The following is a 25375-nucleotide window of genomic DNA, read 5'->3' on the forward strand; positions in this document are numbered from 1 at the left end:
AAACTAAAAAGACCAAGGCAAAAATTGAAATATATATATTTTTTATTAACACAATAAAAATAAATGAGATTACCAAGTAGTCTAGGCCTATGTGAACAAATTAGTTGTTCAAGAATTAAAAAACAAACAAACAAACAAACAAAAGAAAAAAACAGCACCACTTGGCTGTCATTATTGTGCAAAGATTTCTTTTTAAATCAAATTGAAAAAAATTACTCAAGCAGCACATTAGCCTATTAGAACATAGTACAGGACGGTGTGGATTTTGTAATCAGGAAGATAATTTAGAACGTGATATGTTTTACTGTCAGGACTTCGATGGTGAAGGAAGGGAATTGATATCGAGTAAGATAATGGAGTGAAGTTGGGAAATGATTTACGTGATCTCCTTAGTTCTGACAAGTGTTATTCATTTTTGTTTCAGTATCTTGGGAGAACAAAGTTGATAGAGAGAATATGACGTATACGTATTTATTTAAATTCTTATTTATTTATTATTTATATAGAATCTGTAAATAATAATGAGAATCCTGATTCACATTCCATACCAGTTGGTGGCGGTAATGCGCCGTAACGTTGTTTGCAAACCGCCATTAAACTCGAAGAAGACAACGACGAAGGAGGATGTTTACGTCACAGGGAGAGCTCGCGATGGCGGTTGATTTGACTCCTCGTTTCAGAAGGTTGAACAGCCAAACGAGAAGTTTTCGAGAGAATTTACAGAACGGTAAGTCCTGAGAATTGACGCAAAACAAGTTTAAAGTTAGCTTATTGTGCGTGTGTTTCACTACAGCCACACGAACAACGCGCAGTCGCGTAAAGAAACGCTAAAGCGTTGGAGTCTAGTGTTGACAGATAGACCCAACGGTTGTGTTGTTAGTCGCTGATCATGGAAACATGAGATCACAATATCCCGATATGATTTAATTGATAGATGATAAATCATCATATCTATACTGTTGATACAGCGTTTACTGTGCTACTTTCATTTTTGGTATACAGTAGAATAGAAGCAAACCTATAGTAAATATACCTTTTATATACCATTTACGTACTTTTTTTTTTTTTTTAAAGGTACGTAAATGGTCTTATCCAATCACTTAAAAAACCCATTGGACCTGTAGGAGTTCCATCATAACAGGTTACTTCTAGGATTCAACCCGTTTTAACCCCTTTCCCTCTAACCGTGTCTCCTAATAGGCTTTTCGGGGCCCTTCGGCGCCACCCAGTTGTGGCACAACATCATCCAGGCCCTGCAAACCCAGGTGGAGGTGCGCCGCTGTAGAAGGCATCTACGTGTACATGCCGAATGTTTCACAGGCTCAGACGCCGTGGACGCGGTCCTCAGTTATTTGATGCAGAATGTGGTGTTCTGCACGAGTGAAGTGTCCCGCCTCAAAGCTGCTCGACTCTGCCAGGCTCTGATGGAGGCCAAGGTGTTCGAACCGGTGGGCACGAAGCTGTTTCGCAGAGACAAGGAGGTGACCTTTGAGGACAGCGGCTGCAGCCTTTACCGCTTTCTGGAATATAAAGTGTCACCCGACTCAGCTGTGAAGGAGTGCAATAGTGACACAGAAAACATGACGCCAGAGAAACAGGGGCTTAAGAGGAAGAAGAGCTCCAGGTAAGTTTAGCTTTAAGTCCCCTTTGTTATAGGTTGGCTTAACTGACTTTTGTTCAGTGTAGAAGCCTGATTGCAAAAATAAATTGACACTATGTACTTGGCATAGTACCTAAATATGTCAGATATAATATTGGTTTTGGCATAATGCTCTGGATAACATCTTTGATTATGTTGTATCTTTTTCATTATGTCTTTGCCTGGTCGCAAAAGGCATTATAGTTGAATGATAATACATTCAGAGCTAAAACCAACCCCTAATTAATTGTTAGGTTGTTTGTAAGCACTAATAGTCCTCAAAATCTTATCACCCTTTTATATAAAGGTCCAGCTTCTCGACGGAGACTTGAGTGCTCATTAATCCCCATAATACTTCTTGTTGTATCAGGAGGCTGAATGATCTGAGGACAATCTCTAATCCCCTTGCTGTCGGACCATCGGACAGGAGGTTTGAGAGGCTGCTGAGGACCATCAACCTGCGACCAACCTTGTCTTCAGCTTTAAACACAACCCCCAAAACGACTGCCTTTCTGTCCAAAGCTGGTAAGACTGAGCAAATATGTCCTTGATAGTTTATGGTGGACAGATATTTAGAAAAAAAAAAAAAAAACTTTTTCCATTCTTCCCTAGTGGTGGATCAGGTTTGGAAGCAGCAGACGCTGTTGCAGCTGCTGCAAAAAGTAGAGTTACCCGTGCTGGATTGCATCCTGACATCTCCTGCCAGGGTTCAGCTCCAGGCCTGCAGGGCTCCTCTGGCCACCCAGGACCTGGTTTTCTCTAACACGTGCCTGGAGAGAGAGCTGCCCAACGCCCTTAATCTGCCCAAGTCAGTACGCTGATTAATACTTTAAGGTTTTTTGCACAGTGGACACTGATTCTGTTTCTGCGTATTCCAAAAGTACAGAAAAAGTGATTTGTAAGATTTGGGGTGTTGATAGCAACAACGGTTTGCCCATGTATTCCAACTCCCCTAGAATGACAGTATGTTTCATCACCCTTTACTTTCAGGATGGATGGCTGGCTGTCGGCAGCGGCAGACTGTTTGGAGCTCTTTCCCGACCAGCTGATTGTGGTTGCAGGGGAACAGCTCGGCCAGCAAGGAGTCGGTGCCTTTTCAGAAGATGACCAGACGGAGCAGGAGGCGCGCCAAAAGAGACTGCTCTTTGACACCATAGCCAAGTACTACAGTGGACAGGAAAAAGCTCCTCTTCTCTCAGGACGCCACCTGGACATACATGCTGCAATTCTGAACTTGATTGGTGAGACTTTTGACTACCCATTCTGGCACAGTTTAGATCAAATGACAAAGTGTGAGTACATAATGAAGTGAGTGACAGTGTCTCTTTGATTTTTAATTAATTTTCCTGTCATAAAGGTTGTTACTTTTTTGTCTCTCCATGAAGATTAATCCTTTGCAAAGATCCTTTTCACCTCCTGACATGACCGCATCTTTTTTTTTTTTTCCAGATGAGGAGAAGATGCAGGATGCCATCAAAGCATCTCAGTTGTGTTTTCGACTGCTGGAGACGAGCGTGAGGGATGAGCTCCGGAGACTACTGACCTTTATGGCTACGGCGGCTCACCCAGATGCTTGCCGTCTTCAGAAACAGGTTATTTTTCCCTCAAAAAAGCTGAGGAAGGAGTTGTAGCGTGATTGAAAGGCTGATGGTTATTATTGGTAACACAATACACTTCACAATCGGGCTCCAGACATACACTTTTCTAGTTGTTGAGGTCATTAAAGCATCTGATGCAGCTCTGGGATTCTTCACTCACCCATAGCTTGCTATGACTTTCGAAGATGAGATCCTAAATGGATTTAAGATGGCTGAGCTTGTAGTGTAGATTTGGCTCAAAACACTCCTTCCTGCCCCACAACTATCACCCTCTCCTTTGTTGTGCCTTATCTACTCACTTAAGGAGCAGCCTGCTGTTTTTTGTCTGTCTGGACTAAAGTCTAGCTTTATTTTGTAGTATTATATCCTGTGGTCAGAGGTCACTGTGTTTGAATCTGACGTTCTGGTGTGTTTCCTTTCAGATTGATAACAGGGCCTTGCTCTGCCGCACTTTTCAGAGAGCAATTGTCCAGAATCATGAACTGACTCGACCCCAAAGCGAAACCCTGGTGCTGTTCCTCATGGACAATAGCACTGAGCTCTTCAAGGTACCCTTCCATTTTTTACATGCTGTTTTAGAAATGAAAATGTTCACATCACCTGAAGGTCTTGATAGAAAATTACATTGAATTAAGTAACAAAAAAAAAACTTAATTCAATGGTTACTTTATCAGAATAGAAAAACAGTGAAATGACTGGTTTGATTCAACATTTGAAAAATGATGTTCACTCCTTCTTCCTGTATTGAATACAGACTCCCACATCCCTTATTGAAGCCGTGAGGAGAACACTGAGGACTATGCAGCAGGGAAAAGACCCTGACTCAATTGCCAGTAAGTCAAATAAGACTAAATGATAATCAACATGTCCAGAAAACTTCAAGTTGTTGTGTCCACTGTGCATGAAGCTTCCATCCAACCACTGATGTCCTCTTCACCGTCTGTGTCTTGTAGCGTTCACCTTCTGCCAGCAGGTGGCGCCACACGAGTATGAGGATCAGCGAGAGGCTACCACCCTGGAGAACCTCAAACAGCTTCTTCGAGACATCTCCTCAAGCAAAGCCCTGTCTGTTAAGGAGAGGAGGAGGCTGCTCAAGGAGTTTGAAAAGCATCACCCCGTGGTCTTCCTCCAGCATTTCTGCAGCACCTTCTGAAACAACTGGAGGGTTAACGCTTTGACTTCCTAGGTGCACTTCACAAAGCCAGTTTGCAGTGGTACAGCACTTACACTGGATAATAATTTAAAGCACATTATGCTCTTTTTAGGGATCGATCGGTGTAGGTATTCATAAGTAAATTGCATTGCTGTAGACTTCCCAAATGATTTTAAGTCACAAGAGGCCTACGTTAGTTAAGGTCGCAGATGTACTGACCTTGTTTTTTCTTTTTACATAATTCTTACAGTCGTGCAGCACTTTAATGAAGCATTTATGTGACTGTTAGTCGGAGCTGCAGGTTTAGTTATAGATGTGAATGGTTTTGCACTTGAAGTTGTAAACAATGAAGTATCAGCTCATCTAACGGCGGTAGTCCGCGAGCCGTGGAGGCTTCAGCTGTTGGTAGCGGATGCCATTTTGTGTCGAGAGGACACATTATTTTAATTGTACATTTATGATTTTATCTTAAGATTAATAATGTTTTAAAGAGGGCATTTCCTGCCGTTCGCTTTATTCTCCTAGCATCACTGTAGAATAAAATATTTGCAAAGTATAAAAACTGGAAAAGGGATTATTATTTATAGTATTCCGACGGCTGTTTGGAGGCTGCAGCTGGTGAACGACTTGTGTACTAAACAATGTAATTCTTGGTCCGTGTGTGGATGCTGTATTTGGAAAAAAAACACTGGAAATGCTTAGGAAATAGAAGTGTGGTTTGCAGAAGTAATGCTGTGCACTTTGATCAGGCATTAGTATTTCTGCACGTCAAATGAAGAGTAACGAAATAATGGCAGCCGCTGTTTGTTTTCCATGTTCACTGTGCCATGATGTCGTGTGGTTAACGAACAACACTGGTAAACGCAGGTCTAATGTAGCTGAATAAGGTTTAACACTAACTTTTCTGTTGGAGATGAAGACATATCTTTCTGTGAAGATTTTTAAAATGAAAACTTGAAAGCAGAAAAGGGTACGATAATGAAATAGCCTCAGGTTAATATAATACATTTGATTTTTCAGGGGTTTTAAGCATACTTTTAGTGCCAGTATCTTGGTCAAATGCCTTTTTAATTGTTGTAAATGAAAGATGTCTAATAATTGAATACTTACGTGTCTGGACTCAGTAAACATGCATACTTCAGGTTGTTGTGATCATCCTTGTTCATGTTGGATTTCAATCCCATTCATGTTTGTAACACAACTTCCTTTTCATTTGTGTATTTTCCATTCTACCATCCACAGTCATCCAAGGAGAGCGATCTTCTTTTTGAATTTCCTCTATCAAGTTATCGTCCATGTTTCTCCCATTCTGTCATTTAGTATTTTGGGAAGGTTCTCCTTAACGTAATCGGGAGCTTGAGCTCGGGTGGGAACTGTCGTCGCTGCTGCTGTTGAGACATTGACCCCACCATCAACATAACATCTACATTTTCAGTTAGTCATTCATACAAACAACGCCAAACGCAAGCCTTTAAACTCTCCACACACGACCACGTTGTTGATTTTCCTCCCCTCCAGCGGTAGAGTTGTCGCCCCCTGTGAACTCTCAGTGAAATGTGGAGACAGGGAGCAGTCCTCCGTCAAAAAGCTGGGATAAAAACAAAAAAAAATAGTGTTCTTTCTCATCCCCTTGTGCCCCACTGTTAGACCCTGTTATAATGAACTGGAAGTCATTAAGAGTCGGCAACACCACCTCACTTCCAGGTGGCGGCAGCCGGGCGAACGCCGGCACTCCCCTTGGTGCCCTTTGACCCTAGGGACTGACCCGAGCGGCTCCGCAGGTCACGCTCTGCATTCTCACTCTGCGCCTGCTCCTCATCGTACCTGGTGACACGCAGAGGGATTCGGAGCAATAATGCAGGGAAGAAATACGTGTGAGGGAACTCCTGTTGCTCCCTGAACTATGGATTATGTAAACAAGGTGCTTTATTCAAACAATACCCTGCTAAGCACTAAACCCACATTGCCCTCGCTATTGTGTTGACACAGAATGAAATATTGCTACAGCACTTTGACCGTGGAGTTGGTAGAGCGGAGGGGTGTGGTGGATCTACCAGCCATCATTCAGTTCTTGTTCAATTCTGGATCGAAGGAGTGACTTTTTAGTGAAAACCTGATTATAACTGTTCTTATTCTATAAGATGTGTTCAGTAACTCAAAGTATTTTATTGTATCAGGAATCTTTTCTTATATCAGTATCATGTCATAGTAGTTTATTTATGAATTTATGAAATGCTTAAAAGCTTCTCCTTCGAGCCGGATTTGAACCAGCGACCTAAGGATTTCTGGTGTAACATCTACAGTCCTCCGCTCTACCAACTGAGCTATCGAAGGGAACCTGTCCGCTGGGGAAAAGGATCTCAACTTGTCTTTTGACGACGTGAATACTGTCATTTATGGGCTGAACTAGACAGCTGTTTAGCCACTCTTAATGCTGAGAGAGCTAAAAGTGTTTGCCTGAGGAAACATTGAACTTAATTGCTGCAACAGTGGCGTGGGGAAAATTTCCGAGGAAGCCAAGTGACACAACCTCCAAGCAGTGTATGTTTTACGGGGTGGGAAAACGGATGTTGCAGTCTATATGTTGCTATTTCCCGTGGGCTCTAGTTTTGGTGTTGGCCGGCCGTCAGATTTAATCCGGAGTTGCTGTTGTAGAGGCAGTTTAGTAAAATTATTTTTTACTAAATACTCTAAATAAACCTTCCATAATCGCGCTTAAAAAATTAGCTAGTTTATCAAGAGATAAACACAAAGCAACGAATCTTCCGTTATTTCCTTCATTGACGTTGCGGTCAATAACGTACTGTGATTTGATTGGCCTGATGCCAACGAGTTCGCAGCTTCCCTTTACACTGTCCTGACCAATCACAGGGGAGCAGTGTCGTGACAATAGCCTCACCTGATTGGTCAATCATTCTTTTTTTTTTTTCTCCACCAAGGGAAGCCAGCGCTCCTCACAGACAACAGGGTGCAGTAACATGTTTTCAACGCTCATTCACCCCGTAACATTTAGAGGGGCGCTGTTTTACACATCATGAAACGCTCAATAATTAATGAAGAGAGACGAGGAGGAGACGACAGACACATCACAGAGGGATTACGGAAACTGCTAAAAAAGTGATTTTATTAAATGATGGTTATAATCTGAAAAAACTGAGGAAGCCTGGCTTCCCTTGGCCTCTGCAAGAAAACGCCACTGGCTATCAATGCTATGAATGACATATATTGGTCGTTTAGGTATTTTCATCATATAATAAAACTCTACAGTTTAACATGTCCTTGATTCAGGTGGGATTGTCTAATGTACCATAAGACACAGTTAAAAGCTTCTCCCTTAAGTCACATTTGAACCAGCAAACTAACGATGTCTGATATTTCCACTACCCTCCACTAGTTTTAAAATAGACACTTGCTAGAGCTAAGTAACTGTGGAAGCTACACTTTCACTTTTGACTGATACTTTTAGCAGCTACGTGGCCCTCCTGAACAGTTAGAGGTTGCTTACGTTGTCTGAATGCCACCCATAGATTTAAATGTCACTCACAGGACTTGATAGTTGCCCAGGGCCTCCCGGGGTGGGCTGCGATTCCAGCGGCAGTCTGGGATGTCCCCGTTTGGCGTGACGATGTTGAGGGTGTCGTTGATGAGGTTGTACTTCAGGATGCGGTCGTTGGCTGTGCTGGAGGTCAGCGAGGGAGAGGCATTGACCTGAGAATGACATGGACACAGATATCTGTGTTTACATTTGAAGAGAAGGTAGGACCCATACAGGCATCATCACATTTCTTCCAATCCCCACAAAGAATTTCTTATTGGCCAGGAAATTCTGCTGGTGGGTGTGAAGGAATTTTCTCTATGATTCCCTCAGTGTAAGATTAATACATATAATTTTATGAATAGGTTCACATTTAATCTTATTAAGTGTGTGCTTCTCCAGGTGAGGCAAGGTCACAAACAAGACAGCGTGTCTCTCAGGGCCGGACACAGAGTTCTTACCTTTAATGTTGTTTTAAGCCTCTTCCTCTGTTTCCTCAAATCTGGCAAAAACTTTGTAGTTTGCTGCATCCATAAGTTTTGCACAGAATTTGTTGTAGTCCTCTCTTTTTTCGAAGGCAAAAGTGAAGAATTCAGCTGGAGAATCCTCGTCACCATAGTAATTTCCCCATTCTTGCAGTGAACTGAGGATCTCCGCTTGTTCCACTTTGTCCATCGAAGGGACAGCAGGAAGTTTGAGTCTGCCTTGGAATTTTTCTTTGCTGCACCAGTCAGCTGCATTCACGCAATCCCTCAAAAGAATATTTTCCTGCAGAAAACAAAAAAATTCAGTGTGGTCAAAGTATATAGTAGGCTACATATTTGTGTTGTTCTCAAATAATGCATCAAAATTATTGAGCATTTGCAGTGCATAATTTTAAACGGAATACTGTTTTAATCAACATTTGTGTAATTCAAGACTTTACAGTTGCGAAATTCTGTATTTCAAACATCTACTTCATTCACCTCCCAGATTCAGCTTGCATATGAAATACTTAATCTGCCAACATGTACAGGTGTCTATCTAAGCTTCAAGGTTCATAATGTCAAACTAATGTTGTTGTGAACGTTATGTACAACGTCCGCCATCAGGTGTCGCCTTTGAGCAGGTGAAGTGGGCTCTGGCCACTGAACAGCTTTGATGGCAAAGCCGTAAAACCAGAACAACTTTGTTGTTGCTGTGTATTGCATTTAATAGTAAGAAGCAATTTAGTACTTTCAGCAACCCAGTTTTCTGGTGGATCAGAGCAACTTCACATATAGCTAGTTTTTGTTGCTGAGTGCAGAAATGAAGTTACTGTCAGTCAAACTATGTCAAATCTGCCTGTATTTGTCTTCAAGACACTGACACTGTTTTCATATATGAAATATATGTTTCACATGATTAATCTCCAGAGAGAGAGAGAGAGAGAGAGAGAGAGAGAGAGAGAGAGAGAGAGAGAGAGAGAGAGAGAGAGAGAGAGAGATTGCGTGTGTGTGTGTGTGTGTGTGTGTGTGTGTGTGTGTGTGTGTGTGTGTGTGTGTGTGTGTGTGTGTGTGTGTGTGTGTCAGAGAGTCTCCCGTTGTGATCTCTGCAGCTCTGGAAAAACAGTTAAAGATAAGGATCTGAAAATGAATCCATACTACATTCTGCAATTATGTTAACTTGATCTGCAAAACTAATTTATGCCAAGACAGACAGAAAAGATAAAGTAATGTTGTGCATGCACAGCCACAACACAAACCATTACCTTGTCTTGTCCTGGGAAGATGTGCTCTTCATAAGCAAAGATTCTGCTTGGTATCGGCACATGTTGCTGTTGTTTTGCAACCACTTAATCAAAATCTACAAAACAAACATGATAATCAACAATAACAATAACAATAACCATATTAACAGTTTTTCCCAAAACATATTTTGCATTACTTACCACATTTTCCTACTTATATCGGGCTTGAAATGCCAGGTAACGCCCAGACAGGTAAGTCTTCTCTGACAAAAACAGGGGTCACCCCTTTGATACAGGATAATCCAGTTGACGCCCGGCGGGGTTGCCAGGTTTGGAAGCTAATTTAAATATTTAAGCTACAAATCAAACAAAACCGTCCAAGCAGAAAGCAGTTATTACAGTACATATTATAATATATGACTAGTGGTGAATAGTTGATCTAAACAATGATTACAAGAAGTGTTTGTATATGTTGTTTAAAGGAACTGACGGTGTCAGCAATGAGGGAGGAGAGGTCACTGCTGCACACTGGAAGTGTTTGTTGTCATGGATGAGGTGATGGAGCAAAGACCTGCTATTACCCCACTACACGCCATCTCCTCAGCCATGATGCCAACCACTGCAGCAGGGTCTCTCCTCCAGAGCAGGAGGGAAATAGACCTGCAGGCCTAAAACATGAGTCAACAATCATATATATTCAGATATTTATTATTTAGATTTGTACAGAACTTAATAATCGTAAAACATTTAACAGGAAACATTTGTCTGTAAGAACTACTGTGTGGTATTACTTATAAACTGCACTACTGATAAACAAAAATAAAACCTCAACAATAATCATGTTCCTGCAACAGGATCTGGACATTTGGAGCAGACACTGCAGCTGCGAGCCTCTGAGGATGTCCCAGGACTCATTATAACCGTACTGATTTGGCTTATAAAATTAGATTGTATAAGCTCTCCACATTCATTTTAATTATGTTTTTTTTCAGCAACATTTCCTTGGAACAGTTGGAGGGGAAAGTGCAGGGAATGCCATTCGACGTATATGACGGCGAGTGGCAACAAACGATGTCCTGTCCCAGTACAGCCTGAAGGGGAGAAGGGCCATAAAGTCCTTCCGGGAACTGGCGCTGTGCAAGATTATAACAGGTAAGTGTTTATATATTGTTCACATCAGTTTTATGCCAAGCTTGACTGATGAGATTTAGATTTTAGATGAGATTTTTTTTACTTCTACCTGTAGTGGCCTGTGTGAAGAACTTCCCTGGCCAGACAGAAGCCGAGGTCGAGGAGTGCATTGGGCAAGCGCAAACTTTCAAGTCCTGCCAAATTTGCCTGTTCATTCATCACTGTCAATATTCTCAAGTAAATAGTTGTCATATGCAACCAAAACATAACAAAATACCATACTACAGACATTACAACGTTAGGGGAACATTGAGAGAACCAACGTTATAACCAACAAGGTTAGGGGAACGTTAGGAGAACATTGAGGGAACCAAACAGCTGTTTGTGAATTGTTTACAGAACGTAACAAAAACTTTCCGCTGCAACCAAGTGGCAACCAAAACCTAACCAAAGGTAACGTACAGGGAACGTTACTGGAACCAAAGGCTTACGTAGAACGTTCTGGGAACCAAAAATGGCCAGTAGGGATGTGCTTTATTTTCTTCTAATACAAGTTTATGTTCTCCCAAACAAGACTTTGCTGTCAATTTTTTTAGTGCATCTGTCCCAGTTGAGTCCATGGCTTTCCAGTGGTCCTTGTTGTTGTAATGGATCTGCTAATAAGAGACAGTTAAAATAAAAAAAAGTCTTCCAGAAGCTTTACTTTAATGGCGGTATGAAAGAATAAGATTCCCCCCATAAGATTTATAATTTCAGCCATATTGCCATCAAAGCTGTTAATGTGTGGCCCAATCTGTATAATTGGGCCTCACTTGGTTACAACCTCATAAAATAATGTAAATACTGATTTATTAATACATAACATTAATTTGGTCCCAGCTACCACATTGTAACATATGGACATTATAAATACTATTGCAATAGAACTGCAATTTGTAAACGGGACAAAAACAACAACAACAACAACAACAACAACAACAACAACAACAACAACAACAACAACAACAACTGTGTTTGTGATGTTGTAACATTTGAGTTGGTGTCCCTTATAATTTATTAAACTCTCAGGTGACGTCGGTGCGTCTGACAACCCGGAAGTAGGGTTGTTCATTGACTTCACTAGCGCACGAAGCTAACGTTAGCACATCTCGATTGCCACTGGAAGACATGGGGGCTGTGTTTCTCAGCCATTACTGACAGCGGTGCAGCTGAGAGTGGTCTTATAAAAACCACGCCGAGCCCTTCACATCAAGGTACGTAGCTGGAGGGCGACCGAGTGACACTTTCGGACTGAAATAAACGCTCTTTGACAGCAACCACCAACGTCACTACTTGCGCATTGTTGGCTAGATAGCTGGAGTATGTAGCTAACGTGATCTGTTTGTGTAAAATAAAGTCTTTAACGGTAGCCAGCGTATTTCAACGATGCTGTCAGCCTGCATATACGGGGTTCAAAGAAGGATTGGAGATGTAGCTGTGAACTGCTAACCAAAGTGTCGCGGCGATTTGCTAGTTTTGTTGTGTGCGTACAGGCTAAGTAGGGCGATTAACTTGGCTAACACCAAGCGAATTCTCAATCAAACGATGAAAAAAAATCAGATGACATTTCAGTCAAATTCTTGTTCAACAGGACACGAGTAACCTTTCAAATCATAACAACGTAAGTAAGCTGGTATAAACCCTCTGGTATCCTGGCGCCTAGCTAACATAAGCTAGCTAACGACTGGGCTAGGAAGGCTCGTCTCCTTTGCAGGTGGTTTCGGTGAGGTGGATGTCCAAAACGCTGTCCCCAGTTTACCTTTATGTCCACAAACTAGCCGGTCTGTTCGTGTAACAAACTGACTGCCATCACGAGATAACGTCACAACAATATCTGTGATATTTGGCAAACGCATCCGTCAAACCTGTTGCAGATAAACGCTCTAGACAGCCTCGTACTAAGGGGGAGATGTATTGTGTGTCTTTTAATAACTGGGCCTTGTTATATTTATAGATTGGCGTCTGGTATAGTGACTCCTTTGACGTGCCTTTTTTGACTCGCATCCTCCATCCATCCACCACCAAGTGAATGATGAGCAATGGCACAATGACGTTCTGATTCCCCTCACAGTTGAGGATATCAGGTCAGAAACACAGCAGTCCCTCCCAATACAACTCCACTTCATGAAGTGAAGCTTCCTCTATTGTTTTGGGTGAGGCTAGAGTAGATCTGTCTTTTTATAGAGAAAGTACAACATGCTTATTGAGAAAGACTGACTCATACTCGCATAAACGTTGACAAATTAATACATTAACAGAATAGGCCAGGGTGGGTATTGGCAAGGGCAAATTAATATTTTCTAATGCTGGAATCTGTAAAGAACTAGTTATGCATGCTGTATGATGTACATCTCAATTTATAGGCAAAATCGTATTCAGCCGCAGTGAAATAAACATCAAAGCGCTCAATTGAGATGGATAAATCCCCGAAGAATCCGTTCACACAGAAATGATTTGGCTTTATAACTATCTGCCGACTTCTGCTGTCTGACTTCCTGTTGTCCGCTTTCAAGTCGCTCTGAAGTATTTTGAAAGAGAGCCTTAATGCGGTATGCCTGAGTTTGCTCTGAGTCATTTTATATATCGGGTGCTTATTCTCCTCAGCCAGCACAGGCAGTTTGCTGGCACTTTGATGTGCAAATTTTTTAAGCAGGTGTATCAGAGTGCATATCGAAAGGATTGTTGCAGGCTTTCGCTCATCTAGAAGGGGCTATGCTACACCTGCCTCTTTCACTCAGAGCAGAAAACTTGTTGTTTTTGACATTCTGACTGGTGAATCACTGCATTTCTCTTTAGCTGCTTACCTGACCTGGGTGGTCTGCCACCCACCCCTCTCTCTACAGCTGCCAGGTCAGGCGTGAACATGGAGTCTATGCTGAACAAGCTAAAAAGCACCGTCACCAAGGTGACGGCGGATGTCACCAGCGCCGTCATGGGCAACCCGGTGACCCGGGAGTTTGAGGTTGGACGACATATTGCCAGCGGAGGTCCTGGCTTGTGCTGGAGGATCTACAATGGCACCAAGAAGTCCACTAAACAGGTTTGTGTGTTAATCTACTCCAACAAGACACACTCCAATTTGTAAAAGATCAAATTAGGGCTGGCCGATAATTCAAGTACATAATGAATCGATTATGTCGTCTAAATTAATAAAAGCAACTACTAACGGAGGTTTTGAGAAAGTAAAAGTATCGACATATGAAATATATGTAATACAAATTTTGGCCATATTCAACAAGAGCAACAAGGATTGTCCACAACAAGAGTAGCAGTGGGAGGTGGTGAAGCTAATTTCAGTGCCTTGTTGTTTGTCTTTGACCCACCAGGAAGTAGCAGTGTTTGTGTTTGATAAGAAAATGATTGATAAGTATCAGAAATTCGAGAAGGACCAAATCGTTGATTCGCTGAAGAAAGGGGTACAACAGCTGACTAGACTGCGTCATCCCCGTCTCCTGACTGTGCAACATCCTCTTGAAGAGTCACGGTGATTAACACACACACACACACACACACACACATATATGCACACACATGTCAAGGGCAAATTGAATGAGTTGGAACGCAAAGAGGGGTTTGACATTTATGTGAAAAGTTGCACGACGAATGTCTGCCTCTGTGCAGTTGTGAACAGAAGCTTGTCATGATCAAAAGACTCAGTTTTCTTTCTGTGACTGGTCCCTGAATAATGAATGGCTCCCGAGGGCAAAATAGGAGGCTGTGTTGTGCTTACTTTCTTTTTTAACTCTTCGTCTCTCTAAAACTTTCCTCCAGGGCAGCTCTAGATTCAACATACTTCTCTGTGTTTGCCTTTTTGCTTTTGATCTCGGTCTGTTCAACTCAACATTTCAAAAGCAGTTGTTTCAAATGATACTGATGTTATTATCTGTATTTGGGCCTCAGCGACTGCTTGGCGTTCTGTACAGAGCCGGTCTTTGCCAGTCTGTCCAACGTGCTGGGCCAGTGGGAGAACCTGCCCAGCCCCATGCCCAACGACCTCAAGGGGTACAAACTCTACGACGTGGAGACCAAGTATGGCTTGCTACAGGTGAGAGCCCAGACAGGTTAGCTTGCTGGATGCAGGGCTAAATCTCAGGATTATTGTTTATTTTCAATTAGGTTTTTCAATTCACCAATCAGTTTCTTTCCCTTGTAAATAATCAACCTCTGTACACCTGTCAGATGAATACTGAACCCACTTGTTTGTTATAATAAGCCCATTTAGTTAGTTGTCTGGCAGGTTTAGTACCGTGTAATCTACATTTAGAAGTCCAGTATGCATTCATATGCTATTACTTGTAAAAGCCAGTTGAACCAGCTTAATTTCATGCCCTACCTTACAGTGTTGTCGTTGCTCCAACATTGTAATTAATTTTTCTCACATTCACCCACATTCCTGAAGTAGTAGTTGATTTAGAATTAACCTTTGAATGCCTTTCTTGATATTATTTACGACCTCACCCTAAAATAACTTTTAATTTGAATACAGTGATTGACTAAATCAAGTTTTAATTTTTTCCCATCCCTTCAGATCTCGGAGGGTTTGTCCTTTCTCCACAGCGGGGTGAAAATGGTCCACGGCAACTTGTGTTTAGAGAACATCATCCTCAACAAGAGTGGAGCCTGGAAGATCATGGGCTTCGACTTCAGTATCTCTACTATCAACCCCTCAGATGCCGAGGTGTGTTGGAAGACGTTTGCTTTAGTCTCGAGCTCAGCGCCTTCAAGACGCTCTACCACAAATAATATCTAGCGGCGTTGTCCCGGTATCTTTTATATTCTCCTGTTCTCTCATCCTCTTCAGCCTAAGTACACATGTAAAGAGTGGGAGCCCAACCTCCCTCCGCTCTGTCTCCCCAACCCTGAGTACCTGGCCCCTGAGTACATCCTGTCAGTCAGCTGTGACTCTGCGTCGGACATGTACTCGCTGGGCGTGGTCATGCACGCCGTCTTCAACGAGGGCAAGCCTGTTTTCCAAGTCAACAAGCACGACATATTTAAGAGCTTCAGCCGGCAACTGGACCAGGTGGGTGGAGTTGTGCCTCATGTGAGGGCAGTGACGAATGACTGGATAGACAAAAGGGTTGTATCTCGCTGCTACAACCTGCTGATTTTCTCCTTTTGCCCATACTCGTATCTGTCTCATGCATGACTTGATTTATTAAGAATATCTAAAACGTGTGTCACTATTACTAATCAAACGATCTCTGTTCTGTTCCATTCTTTTCTCTGTCTTTCAACCATAGCTGAGCAGCATAAGTCCAGCAGTGTTGAACAAGATCCCAGAGGAGGTTCGGGAGCATGTCAAAATGCTGCTCAGCGTCACACCCAACGTCCGACCGGACGCAGACCAGATGACCAAGGTGTGCATCGTCACAGCGTGCATGCCGATACAAACAGTAGCCTGTTTTCATAGTGCTGACTGACACTGCTAGTCCGCAGCAATGCACCTGCCAAGTGGGAAATAAATCAAAGCAGTTCTTGAGATATGCGAAGGACATACACACAGAGACTCCTCGCTTCATAATTCGATGTGCTTGTGTTGGTAATATCCGAAGACTTGACTGAGGATCATTTCTGTCGTTCAGATTCCGTTTTTCGACGACGTGGGTGCTGTGACCCTGCAGTACTTTGACTCCCTCTTCCAGAGGGACAACCTACAGAAGTCCCAGTTCTACAAAAGCCTCCCCAAAGTCCTGCCCAAACTACCGAAGGTAATTGTTATTACTTTTTGTGTGAGAAATATCAGGTTTAACATATTGTATTACAGTTTTGATGCTCTTTTTCATGGCTTCTGGAACCCACTCTGTTTTTCTTCCCTCTCAGAGAGTGGTGGTGTATCGAATCCTGCCGGCTCTGACCTCCGAGTTCGTCAACCCGGACATGGTTCCCTTCGTGCTGCCCAACGTTCTGCTGATCGCGGAGGAGTGCACCAAGGAGGAGTACATTCGTCTCATCATGCCCGACCTCACGCCTGTTTTCAAGCAGCAAGAGCCCATTCAGGTGTGATTCCCCCTCTTTGAATCCTCGCATGGTATCATTAGTGACACTAATCAGTCGAATATAACTAAAGAGCTCTGTTTGGGTTTTGTCCGCTGCTTCATCAACACTTGTCTTTCTCTGTATTTTTTTCTTTCCACGCTTCTTCAGGCTAGTAACATGGTGAGTGGTCTCTGCTGTGAATATGCTCCATTCACATCAGCTAGTTTGTCTGTAGTGTTAAAAGCTACACTAAAGCCACTGAAAGCACCGTCTCTGTTAACTTCCACTTACTACTTTACTCATATGTAGAAAATAGCATCGAGGTGTGACTCTTGTTCTCCTAACTGGACCCCTGTGCTGTGCTGCGCAGATCCTGCTGATATTCCTCCAGAAGATGGACCTACTGTTGACCAAGACACCCCCGGAGGAAATTAAGAACAGTGTGTTGCCTATGGTCTACAGAGCTTTGGAAGCCCCTTCTGTACAGATCCAGGTACAGGATTGAACTCCATGTTGTCTTCTACCATGAGAGCACTGTAAGAATGAATGCCCTTGTGAGCTGTCATAACATCTTATCTGGGGCTGAGCAGGAGCTGTGCCTGAACATCATCCCGACGTTTGCCAACCTGATGGACTACCCGTCTATGAAGAACTCCCTCATCCCTCGGATCAAATCTGCCTGCCTACAGACCTCTTCACTCGCTGTGAGTCTCCGTCAGCGTTATTTTCTGCTCTCAGCCTTTTTTCTTCTGTATTTAAGTTGTCTCTACTTTTGGCCTTGTCCTTCTCCAACACTGTTATACTCTTTAACTTTCACCAGTGTCGACTTCCAACTGACAAATATTATACACATTCTGAATTTGACTATGCATGTATCTTCGTTTATTATCCTGCAGGTACGAGTGAACTCTCTGGTGTGTCTGGGGAAGATTCTGGAATATCTTGACAAGTGGTACGTCATCGATGAGATCCTGCCCTTCCTACAACAGATCCCTTCCAGGGAACCAGCAGTACTCATGGGCATTCTAGGTAAACGATGCGGGCGCGCTCAACCTCCCTATTCATGTGATTGAAACAGTTAATGATCGGTTATTTGACTTCCCCACTCCCCGCTTTAGGAATCTATAAGTGCACCTTCAGCCACAAGAAGCTGGGCATCCCCAAAGAGCACCTGGCCTCCAAGAGCCTGCCCCATCTGGTGTCCCTTAGTATAGACAACAACCTCAACCTTAACCAGGTACTTTACATCCAAACACCCGTGCATACATCATGTTTATGTAATTCTATTTGAATGGAATTCCTCTTGTTTTACATTCCTCTTGTCTGATGATCTGAGAGATAATCTGATGTATATTCCGTGTTTCAGTTCAACTCGTTCATGGGGGTTATACGGGACATGCTGAGTCGCATGGAGGCTGAACACAAGACCAAGTTGGAGCAGCTGCACATCATGCAGGAGCAGCAGAGGTGGCCGTCACACTTTTAAATCACCCTGTACTATAGACTCCTTTTTGTTCTCTCTGATTAAAGTGGTTAGACATATCAATTGTACCAATTAGCTAGAAAATCAATTTAGCATTTGATGGCCACACGGATATGTTAAGGGTATGACTAACCAGGCTTTAAATGCCTTTTCTTCAAATTCTTTTTGTTGATTATGTTCATTGCGTCTCTTTTAACAGGAGTATAAACATCACAAACCCAGGGAACCAATCAGAGCAGACCAAGAGTCCACCTGGCAGTAGCAACCAGGTGAGAGGTGGATTCTGTGACAACGTGGGTAGATTAACAGTACTGTGTGAACAAAAATATTTTCAGTGATTCCATTTGAATGTTTCTGTCTTTCAGATTGATGATATCTTCGGAAACACAGGGGTTAATGGGAAAGAGAATGGATCTGCAGCAGCAGCAGCAGGCCCACAGCCTAACAGAGTAAGGACAATGTCACATCTCATTTACACAAATCTTCAACTTTGTCCATTTAGCATGCAGTCAAATTGTTCATGGTCTCTCTCTATTCCTTTTCATCTCCCTAGATGTCTCTGACTCTGGAGGAGAAGCAGCGATTGGCTAAAGAGCAGGAGCAGGCAGCCAAACTGAGGAACCAGCAGCCCTTAGCACCACAGACTATCAAACCAGCGAACACCACCAACACAAAGGTAGCGCTTGGAAACATCTACATACACAAACACCTGAATAACCTATGGCTTGTGATGATTCGTCTCACCCCGTCTCTTGTTGCAGACTAAGGATCTGACAAGCAGCCTGCTCAACAGCATGACATCTCTAAACAGCATGTCCATGGGCAACACAGCACGACAAGCCCCAGGGCAGGGCAACACCATCTCTGCCTTCCCCTCCTCTGGCCCCATGCTAGGCTCCATGGGCGCCCCGGTCTCCAACGGCTTCAACCCACCCATGGGCTTTCAGACAGGAGGCATGGGGATGGGAATGCGGCCCACAGGGCCCGGCCTCTACAGCGGGATGGCCACGACTACCAGCACCCCAAACTTTGGAGCCCTCACACAGAGTCAAGGACCCATCGGGCAGACGAATAAAGCCCCCGACATGTCAGCCTTGGACAGTCTTTTTACACCCAACCACCCCAAAGTCACCCTCAACCAAATGGGTCCAATGGTTACGCCTGGCTCCAACTCCCCTTGGGGCAATCAGTTCAGTTCAGGCCAGAACGCTCAGACTCAGATGCAGGGTGCGCCGGCGGGAATGGGCGGAGTACCCAGCGGGTTTGGGATGCAAGCAAACCCCTTTTTCAACCCACAGAACTTTTCTCAAGCCGCTGCTGCCCCTAGCCTGAACCAAAGTGGAATTAAACATAGTGCATCTGTCAACAATGATCTGAAAGACTTATTCGGCTAAACGTACACTTTAGAAGAGAAAAAAAAAAGATGCCAGGTTACGTTTATTCTTTTAATAGCTTTGGACAGAAGAGCCTTGAATACTCACAGAACAAGACACTGATTGAATGTGAAGATTTCCGTCGCTGTCTACATTTTTAATACGACCTGGTATAAATTCTGACTCTCGCTCACATTCAGCTGGCAAATTAACCTGCGCCTGAATTCCATTTCTACTTGACCAGAAAGGCAAACGTCTTCTATGCTGTGTTCTTTCAATTCTGGGGTTTTTTTCCTACTGTTTTGTACTTGACGTTCTTGGGAATGTCCAAATGTTGTCGTCGGGGTTGAGATGAATCCCAAACTCGGCGTATTCAGGAAGGTTTTGTGTTCATATCGGGAGTGGATTTCACATCCTGAACAAGTTGCATCAGAATCGCCCCTCATGATTGGCAGAAGAAGAATCGGCTCAGTTCTAACCTTCTCGATCTGTGTTGCTTCTCCAGCCTATTTGAGGATGTTCTGCATGTCTAAAGTGATCAGAGAGTTGGCTTAAAAACAAACAAAAAAAAATGTCTGAGCCCTGTGGGTGGTAGCTTGATGTGTAGCACTGACAAGCCTGCAGTCATTGATCTGCATCCAGGAGGCTCCTCCATGGAGACTCTCTGAAAGGGGGTGTAGAGAATTAACACACCAAGTAGCCCCACTACAGACCGTCTCCATGGTTTCCCTGCAGTTTTGTGAACTCAAACTGACTGATGTTGCAGCCTGCTCATATTTTCTACTCTTTGGTCTCTCTTTTATCATCAGATTCTAAGGCTCTAAAACTTAATTAATATAATTCTTTTAACTTAATTTGACATCTAGGCAAGCATGTTAAAAAAAAAAGGGAAGGGTTAGTTTAGTTTGGTCAACATTTGTTGTATAAGTTACTGTAAATGCAGTATGAATGATTTATCGGTGTCTTATAGTGGAATGGGATGTGTGGAGTAGCTATTACAGCTGCTAACGATGCTAACGTTAAAGGCGATGAACAAGGAGCACATGCACTGCTTCGGCTCTCGTGCCTTACATGGGTAAACGTGTAGGACGAGACAGACACTCTCATCTGTTACTCCAGTATTTCCCCCTCCTTGTCAACCATCTGGCACTTGCTTCTTACATGACTTGCTTTGTTGCATGTTACTGAACTTGACCACAAAAGATCTAAAGTTTGATTTAAAAAAAAAAAACTTTTCCAACATTGATTCCTAACGATTCCAACGACCAACAGCATCGTTTCACGCATCCAGCTGAATTTGCTCCGCGGTTTGTGCAGCATTTCTGTTGACCAATTTGTACAACGATGAAGATTTGTCACTATATATTTTGATTTCAGCACTATTCAGCAGTCCGAGGACCTGTGCTGGCGACGTGTTATTACGAAGTGTAAATATAGTTATTTAAAGATGGTTTGCTCTGTGAGGGCCTTGGCATTTTTATGGCCTTGTGATAGCGGTTAAGAGGCCTTAGATGAGTCGTGTGCAATAATCCTTATTGGTCGTCAATTAGTCCGTTTACTTCACATCCACTGACCTGTCCGATTTTTCTAAACAGCCCGTCATAAATGTGTAATTGTAAGAAATCCTACATTTTTCAAAGGCAGTGACACCATTTTAGGGTTTTTTAGACGCACCTTGGTCACACTGTGTTTCTGCTGACAATGATTGTTGTTAACGATGCTCAAGTGTAACGTCTGTTATTGGATCGACTTACGTTTTTGTGCACCGGTGCCGCCTGTACAAGGTGAGCCCCTCCAGCCGCATGGCAGTGTTTCCCCGCTCGTGGATTTGACTCGTTAGGTTGCGTTTTCCATCCGTAGAGTGCAGTTTTGACTTCATCACAAAGTGGATGTGATCTGTGAAGCGTGCGTCACATATCCTGGCAGAACCCCAAAGCAGAAAACTAAAAGCTTATTCTTCTACGAGATTGTTTGTATACCACTGCTGTCCATATGTGTGTAGTGTGGCCCTCGTTTTCTGTGTTAAAGTGCTGCTCTCTGAGGCGGTTCAAAGGAAATCTGTACATATAAAGGAAAGTATACAATCTAATACGCTCAAAGGGTGGTCGGTATGTTTTGTCTTTGCTTTAGAACACATCAGACAGTGGAGGGTATACAAGTTTAATTAAGAAAATAAGTTTAAAGTGCACTGATTTACATGGCAGATTTAATGCACATTTGAAGATGGAAGCATTAAATGAGATATCAAAGGTTAGTTTGCTTTTAGGTTAAGACGGGTATCCTCTCAAATGGTAAACTTTTGTTTTAAGTGCTGTGATTACAAGGCAGTTTTCATGAATCATGAACATTTGAAGATGCACAAAACAGTCGTATTAATAAACATCTTTGTCTTTAGGTTTAAAGAGGTGTTTGAGTATCAAACAATTAGCATTTCATTCCCATAACCATCGGACTCCTAGGCGAGGAGTAGGTCTTCACTTCTTTGTAACGCCACACCTCCAGATTAAAAAAAAACTCCACTTGAGGCAGTTTAGCAGATTTGAGGCAGCTATCTCTAGTAGTCGCAAATACTTTGATTTGTAAAATCAGTGGACTCAACACAATATATAGTTAGTATGTTTTTTTTCTAAGGCCTTCTGTTACATGTCACATGTTTGTAAAAGTGTGAGGTCAGCCAATCAGAGACAAGGCACTTGTGCAAAATCGTATCAAAGCAGCTGAAGTGAATCTGTCGTCCCACCGTCACTGGTTAAGTCGCCGCACCGATCTGCTGGTGTTTGTGGAAAGGTTCCTCTGAGACATGGCTGCAAACGACAGGTTAAACGTAAGTCTTGCTTCACAGAGCGGTTCATTAGTGCAACATTACGTGAGAAATCGCCACCGGCGACTTCAAAAGTGGACGTAGATGTTTGCAGCTCACCTGAGAAGTTTAGCTCGTAGCTGAACTTCTTGGTGGAAAACTTCATGGTGCCTGATGGGTTCTGTTGGTACTGGAGCTCGATGTCCTGACTGGAAACGCTCCTTCTTCTAGTGTATTCCGTCCAAATTCCATCGATATCTTGAAACTGCCACTGTGGCAATGAGCCCGAACTTAAAACAGAAGGATTTAAGTTGAAATATTGTACATATACTGTTCAAATATGATTGCCAAATGAACTGAGCTGGTTCATAAGAGACAGAAAAAACAGATGTAACATTAACCTCACAGTAAGTAAATTAAGGGGTTTATTGGGGCTGTTTAGTTAATTCAATTCAAGATGTTTGGTATATTTTCATGCTTAGATCGAGCATCATTTTGTGGTATTTTAAGAGAGTCTTAAATGTTCATCCTGACCTGCTGTTCTGTTGAGTCCCAGAGTCGGCGGTCCTCCTCACTGCTCTTGTAGTCCCGATCTTGTCATTGACTTGACACATTGCTATGATAAACCAATGTACACACAGTTTTAAGACATCAAAAATAGTGTGGTTTAACAGAGGAGTGTCTTCGTAGCTGTACGTGTGATTGTTACCTGAGAAATCCAGCGTGTACGAGTATCTCTTGATGTTGAAGCGTAGCTGGCCCTGAGGATCCAGCTGGTATTGTCTCTCAATGGCAGCGCTGTCAAATGAGCATATCTACAGACATACAAACAAGTCCACCTTATAGAGCATATAAAGCAGATCATAGATAGATTGATAAAAAAGAGCCAGATGTCACTGATGACTGACGTTATTCACCAGGAATAATAAAAAAAAAATAAAAAAAATAATGATTAAAGTTAAATATCTTGCACAACCAAATACGTACCATAAAACTTTTTTTTTTTAGTTAACCTCACTAGTTTCTGCTACAACTACCTGACATGGTTAGTTGCCCTACTTACATGAGCTTTGTACTCCGTCCATACCCCCTCCTCTCCCATGAACTCCCACTTGTAGCCTCCATCGGTGAGCTGGGAGGAGGAAGCTGAGGTGGGGGGAACGCTGCAGAGAAAAACAATCTCTCATACGCGGCTTTGGTGCTAAACATTCTCTCTATCAAATGCATGACATAAAAACACGTGACTCTCTGACTCCAACAGGTGAAACGACTCACCTCGCTGTGTTGGAAATGAACTTGGGACGCCTTCGTACGTTCCTTTGCAGACCCGTGCTGCAGTTTTTTTGCTTCATGGCTGCCGAGGAAAAACGCCATCGGTTAGACCGAGCCGCACGCAATGAAATGAACAAGCTTGGAATAGAACAGAAAGGTCCCATACTGGAGAAGTCGAGCGAGTAGCCGGCCGAGCCCACCGCGAAGCTGAAGGTTCCCTGAGGGTTCAGGGTGAACTGGCGCTCCACGTCTCTGCTGCTGATGGAGGACGACAGCGTGCCGGACTGGTCGTTGCTCACCTGGGATCCGTATTCACGCCACAGCCGGTCATCTCTGAAGTACCAGCCTACGTCCTCCGTCTGGTCCCGGGGGAGGAAGCTTAGTCTCTGCACCTTCAGACCTGCAGTCTGAGTCTGCAGCGTATCGAAGTCGATGAACACCTGCCTGTGGAGACGCATACGACCTCTTTGAAACATATAGAGGTTTGTCTGCTCATAAAGAGGCAACGACCCCAACACTAACCTATCGCCCATGTTGAGGGTGATTCCTTTGGCTCCAGGTTGGCAGTAGTGGGTCTCGATCACGTGGTCATTTTCGACCGGCAGCCACTGATGTCCGTTGGACAGCTGCCACTCGTAATGTTTCCCACTGACTGTAAAATAACAGAGTAAGGATTCAAATCACGCCTTCGTGTATTACGACAACGGAAGCAGACTCTGTTTGACACTATGGCCAGATCCCAATGTCAAATGGTCAGCGGACTTCTTCAGCACTTTATGCCCCCTTTCCATAAGTCAGCATCGATGCTGTCTTTGCCTGAGGGAATTACCCACAGTTCATAGCGGTACGACGTGAAACACGGGGTTACCAGGGGACGCCCGGAGGAATTAAAAGAAAATGTAAACAGGCTGGCGCATGTGTGGAATATTACATTCAAGCAGAAACCATTTATTTTAATTTAGCTTACTGAAGCTGTTTTAACTAAAACAAGTAAATACATTATTTGACAGTTCAGATCAGGGTGAAAAACATGTCAAATAAAACACTTTTAGATAACATGTGTTGTGTCATCAAACTAAAGTGACATACCGAGTGCTGTCCCATTTGTATTTAGCATTCACACTCAACCATTTACCGGGTGACGTCAGTTAAGGCCCTGAGGGTTCAGGTTGGGCCTATTTGTGTGTTTCGTCACCGTTTAGGACAGGTGTGGATCTAATAAAAGTGGAGCCAGGTGCACTGTGGGTAATGCAGTTCAATGGATGTATTTGTAAAGGAAACTAGTTAGTTTGCCCTATTAATGTCTGCCTTTATGTAAAATATGAGTTCATGTCATAATTGTTTCCTCAAATAAAGTTACTTTTTCTTAAAAACAAAAAGGAAGTCAAACCGACCTGGACTCTCCTGCCCATAACTCGCGTCCTCTTCAAGGTCCTGTAAGCGACACATACACATATTTATTGATCGGCTACACATCACAAAGACGGTCCGAGGGGACTCCGTGAAGTGGACTCACCATGCCGGGAGAGAAATACATCTGGAAAGAGAAACAGAAGAGCACCAAAATCCCCTTCACTCGCTCTCCTTACTCAGAAACACATATTAGTTTCATTTCGGTGTTTTGCTTTCGTTTCAGGGCAGCCGGACGCGCGCACGCACACAGCG

General features: G+C 43.2%; 3 protein-coding genes across 6 annotated transcripts; 2 read left to right on the forward strand and 1 right to left on the reverse strand.

The window, feature by feature from the left end:
- The first annotated feature begins 626 nt into the window (after window positions 1-626).
- On the forward strand, window positions 627-5461 carry depdc4 (DEP domain containing 4). The gene is made up of 9 exons (XM_084038778.1): window positions 627-727; window positions 1201-1624; window positions 2010-2164; window positions 2252-2447; window positions 2630-2880; window positions 3089-3231; window positions 3660-3785; window positions 3992-4070; window positions 4191-5461. Exons 1-9 carry the CDS (start codon window positions 652-654, stop codon window positions 4388-4390), a joined length of 1650 nt encoding a protein of 549 aa, XP_083894904.1. The 5' UTR covers window positions 627-651; the 3' UTR covers window positions 4391-5461.
- A 6424-nt stretch (window positions 5462-11885) lies between these two features.
- On the forward strand, window positions 11886-21727 carry scyl2 (SCY1 like pseudokinase 2). Of its 3 annotated transcripts, none has more exons than XM_084038962.1 (19): window positions 11886-12017; window positions 13600-13843; window positions 14130-14287; window positions 14704-14848; window positions 15332-15481; window positions 15605-15826; window positions 16047-16163; window positions 16389-16514; window positions 16627-16803; window positions 16951-16962; window positions 17153-17275; window positions 17373-17486; window positions 17679-17811; window positions 17901-18019; window positions 18149-18249; window positions 18465-18534; window positions 18631-18714; window positions 18819-18941; window positions 19027-21727. In XM_084038962.1, exons 2-19 carry the CDS (start codon window positions 13667-13669, stop codon window positions 19657-19659), a joined length of 2784 nt encoding a protein of 927 aa, XP_083895088.1. In that variant the 5' UTR covers window positions 11886-12017; window positions 13600-13666; the 3' UTR covers window positions 19660-21727. The 3 variants fall into 3 exon arrangements, with proteins under 3 accessions (XP_083895088.1, XP_083895087.1, XP_083895089.1); XM_084038961.1 differs by having other exon boundaries at window positions 11891-12017; window positions 13647-13843; XM_084038963.1 differs by lacking the exon at window positions 16951-16962 and having other exon boundaries at window positions 11891-12017; window positions 13647-13843.
- Window positions 21728-21784: 57 nt separating this feature from the next.
- LOC311032292 (protein mono-ADP-ribosyltransferase PARP12) lies at window positions 21785-25343 on the reverse strand. 2 transcript variants are annotated; one of them, XM_084038965.1, is made up of 10 exons: window positions 25227-25343; window positions 25105-25144; window positions 24233-24362; window positions 23877-24154; window positions 23714-23792; window positions 23502-23601; window positions 23148-23253; window positions 22973-23054; window positions 22559-22728; window positions 21785-22442 (listed from the first exon to the last, which is right to left on the reverse strand). In XM_084038965.1, the coding sequence occupies exons 1-10, from the start codon at window positions 25245-25247 to the stop codon at window positions 22381-22383; spliced, it is 1068 nt and encodes a 355-aa protein (XP_083895091.1). In that variant the 5' UTR covers window positions 25248-25343; the 3' UTR covers window positions 21785-22380. The 2 variants fall into 2 exon arrangements, with proteins under 2 accessions (XP_083895091.1, XP_083895090.1); XM_084038964.1 differs by having other exon boundaries at window positions 22973-23253.
- Between the last annotated feature and the right edge of the window lie 32 nt (window positions 25344-25375).

Source organism: Eutrigla gurnardus (assembly GCF_963514095.1).
Source record: "Eutrigla gurnardus genome assembly, chromosome: 21".
Classification (NCBI taxonomy): Eukaryota; Metazoa; Chordata; class Actinopteri; order Perciformes; family Triglidae; genus Eutrigla; species Eutrigla gurnardus.

What these genes read in the sequence shown, in the direction of transcription:
- LOC311032292 (XM_084038964.1), bottom strand. Translation starts at nt 25,247, where the DNA reads ATGTATTTCTCTCCCGGCATG. An exon ending in TTATGGGCAGGAGAGTCCAG is followed by an intron (nt 24,363 to 25,104) that starts GTCGGTTTGACT and finishes GTTATTTTACAG; the next exon opens with TCAGTGGGAAACATTACGAG. An exon ending in GGACGGAGTACAAAGCTCAT is followed by an intron (nt 23,254 to 23,501) that starts GTAAGTAGGGCA and finishes GTATGTCTGTAG; the next exon opens with ATATGCTCATTTGACAGCGC.
- scyl2 (XM_084038962.1), top strand. Translation starts at nt 13,667, where the DNA reads ATGGAGTCTATGCTGAACAAGCTAAAAAGCACCGTCACCAAGGTGACG. An exon ending in TCAGCCGGCAACTGGACCAG is followed by an intron (nt 15,827 to 16,046) that starts GTGGGTGGAGTT and finishes TTTCAACCATAG; the next exon opens with CTGAGCAGCATAAGTCCAGC. An exon ending in AGTACTCATGGGCATTCTAG is followed by an intron (nt 17,812 to 17,900) that starts GTAAACGATGCG and finishes TCCCCGCTTTAG; the next exon opens with GAATCTATAAGTGCACCTTC.
- depdc4 (XM_084038778.1), top strand. Translation starts at nt 652, where the DNA reads ATGGCGGTTGATTTGACTCCTCGTTTCAGAAGGTTGAACAGCCAAACG. An exon ending in AAGAGGAAGAAGAGCTCCAG is followed by an intron (nt 1,625 to 2,009) that starts GTAAGTTTAGCT and finishes TTGTTGTATCAG; the next exon opens with GAGGCTGAATGATCTGAGGA. An exon ending in TGCCTTTCTGTCCAAAGCTG is followed by an intron (nt 2,165 to 2,251) that starts GTAAGACTGAGC and finishes ATTCTTCCCTAG; the next exon opens with TGGTGGATCAGGTTTGGAAG.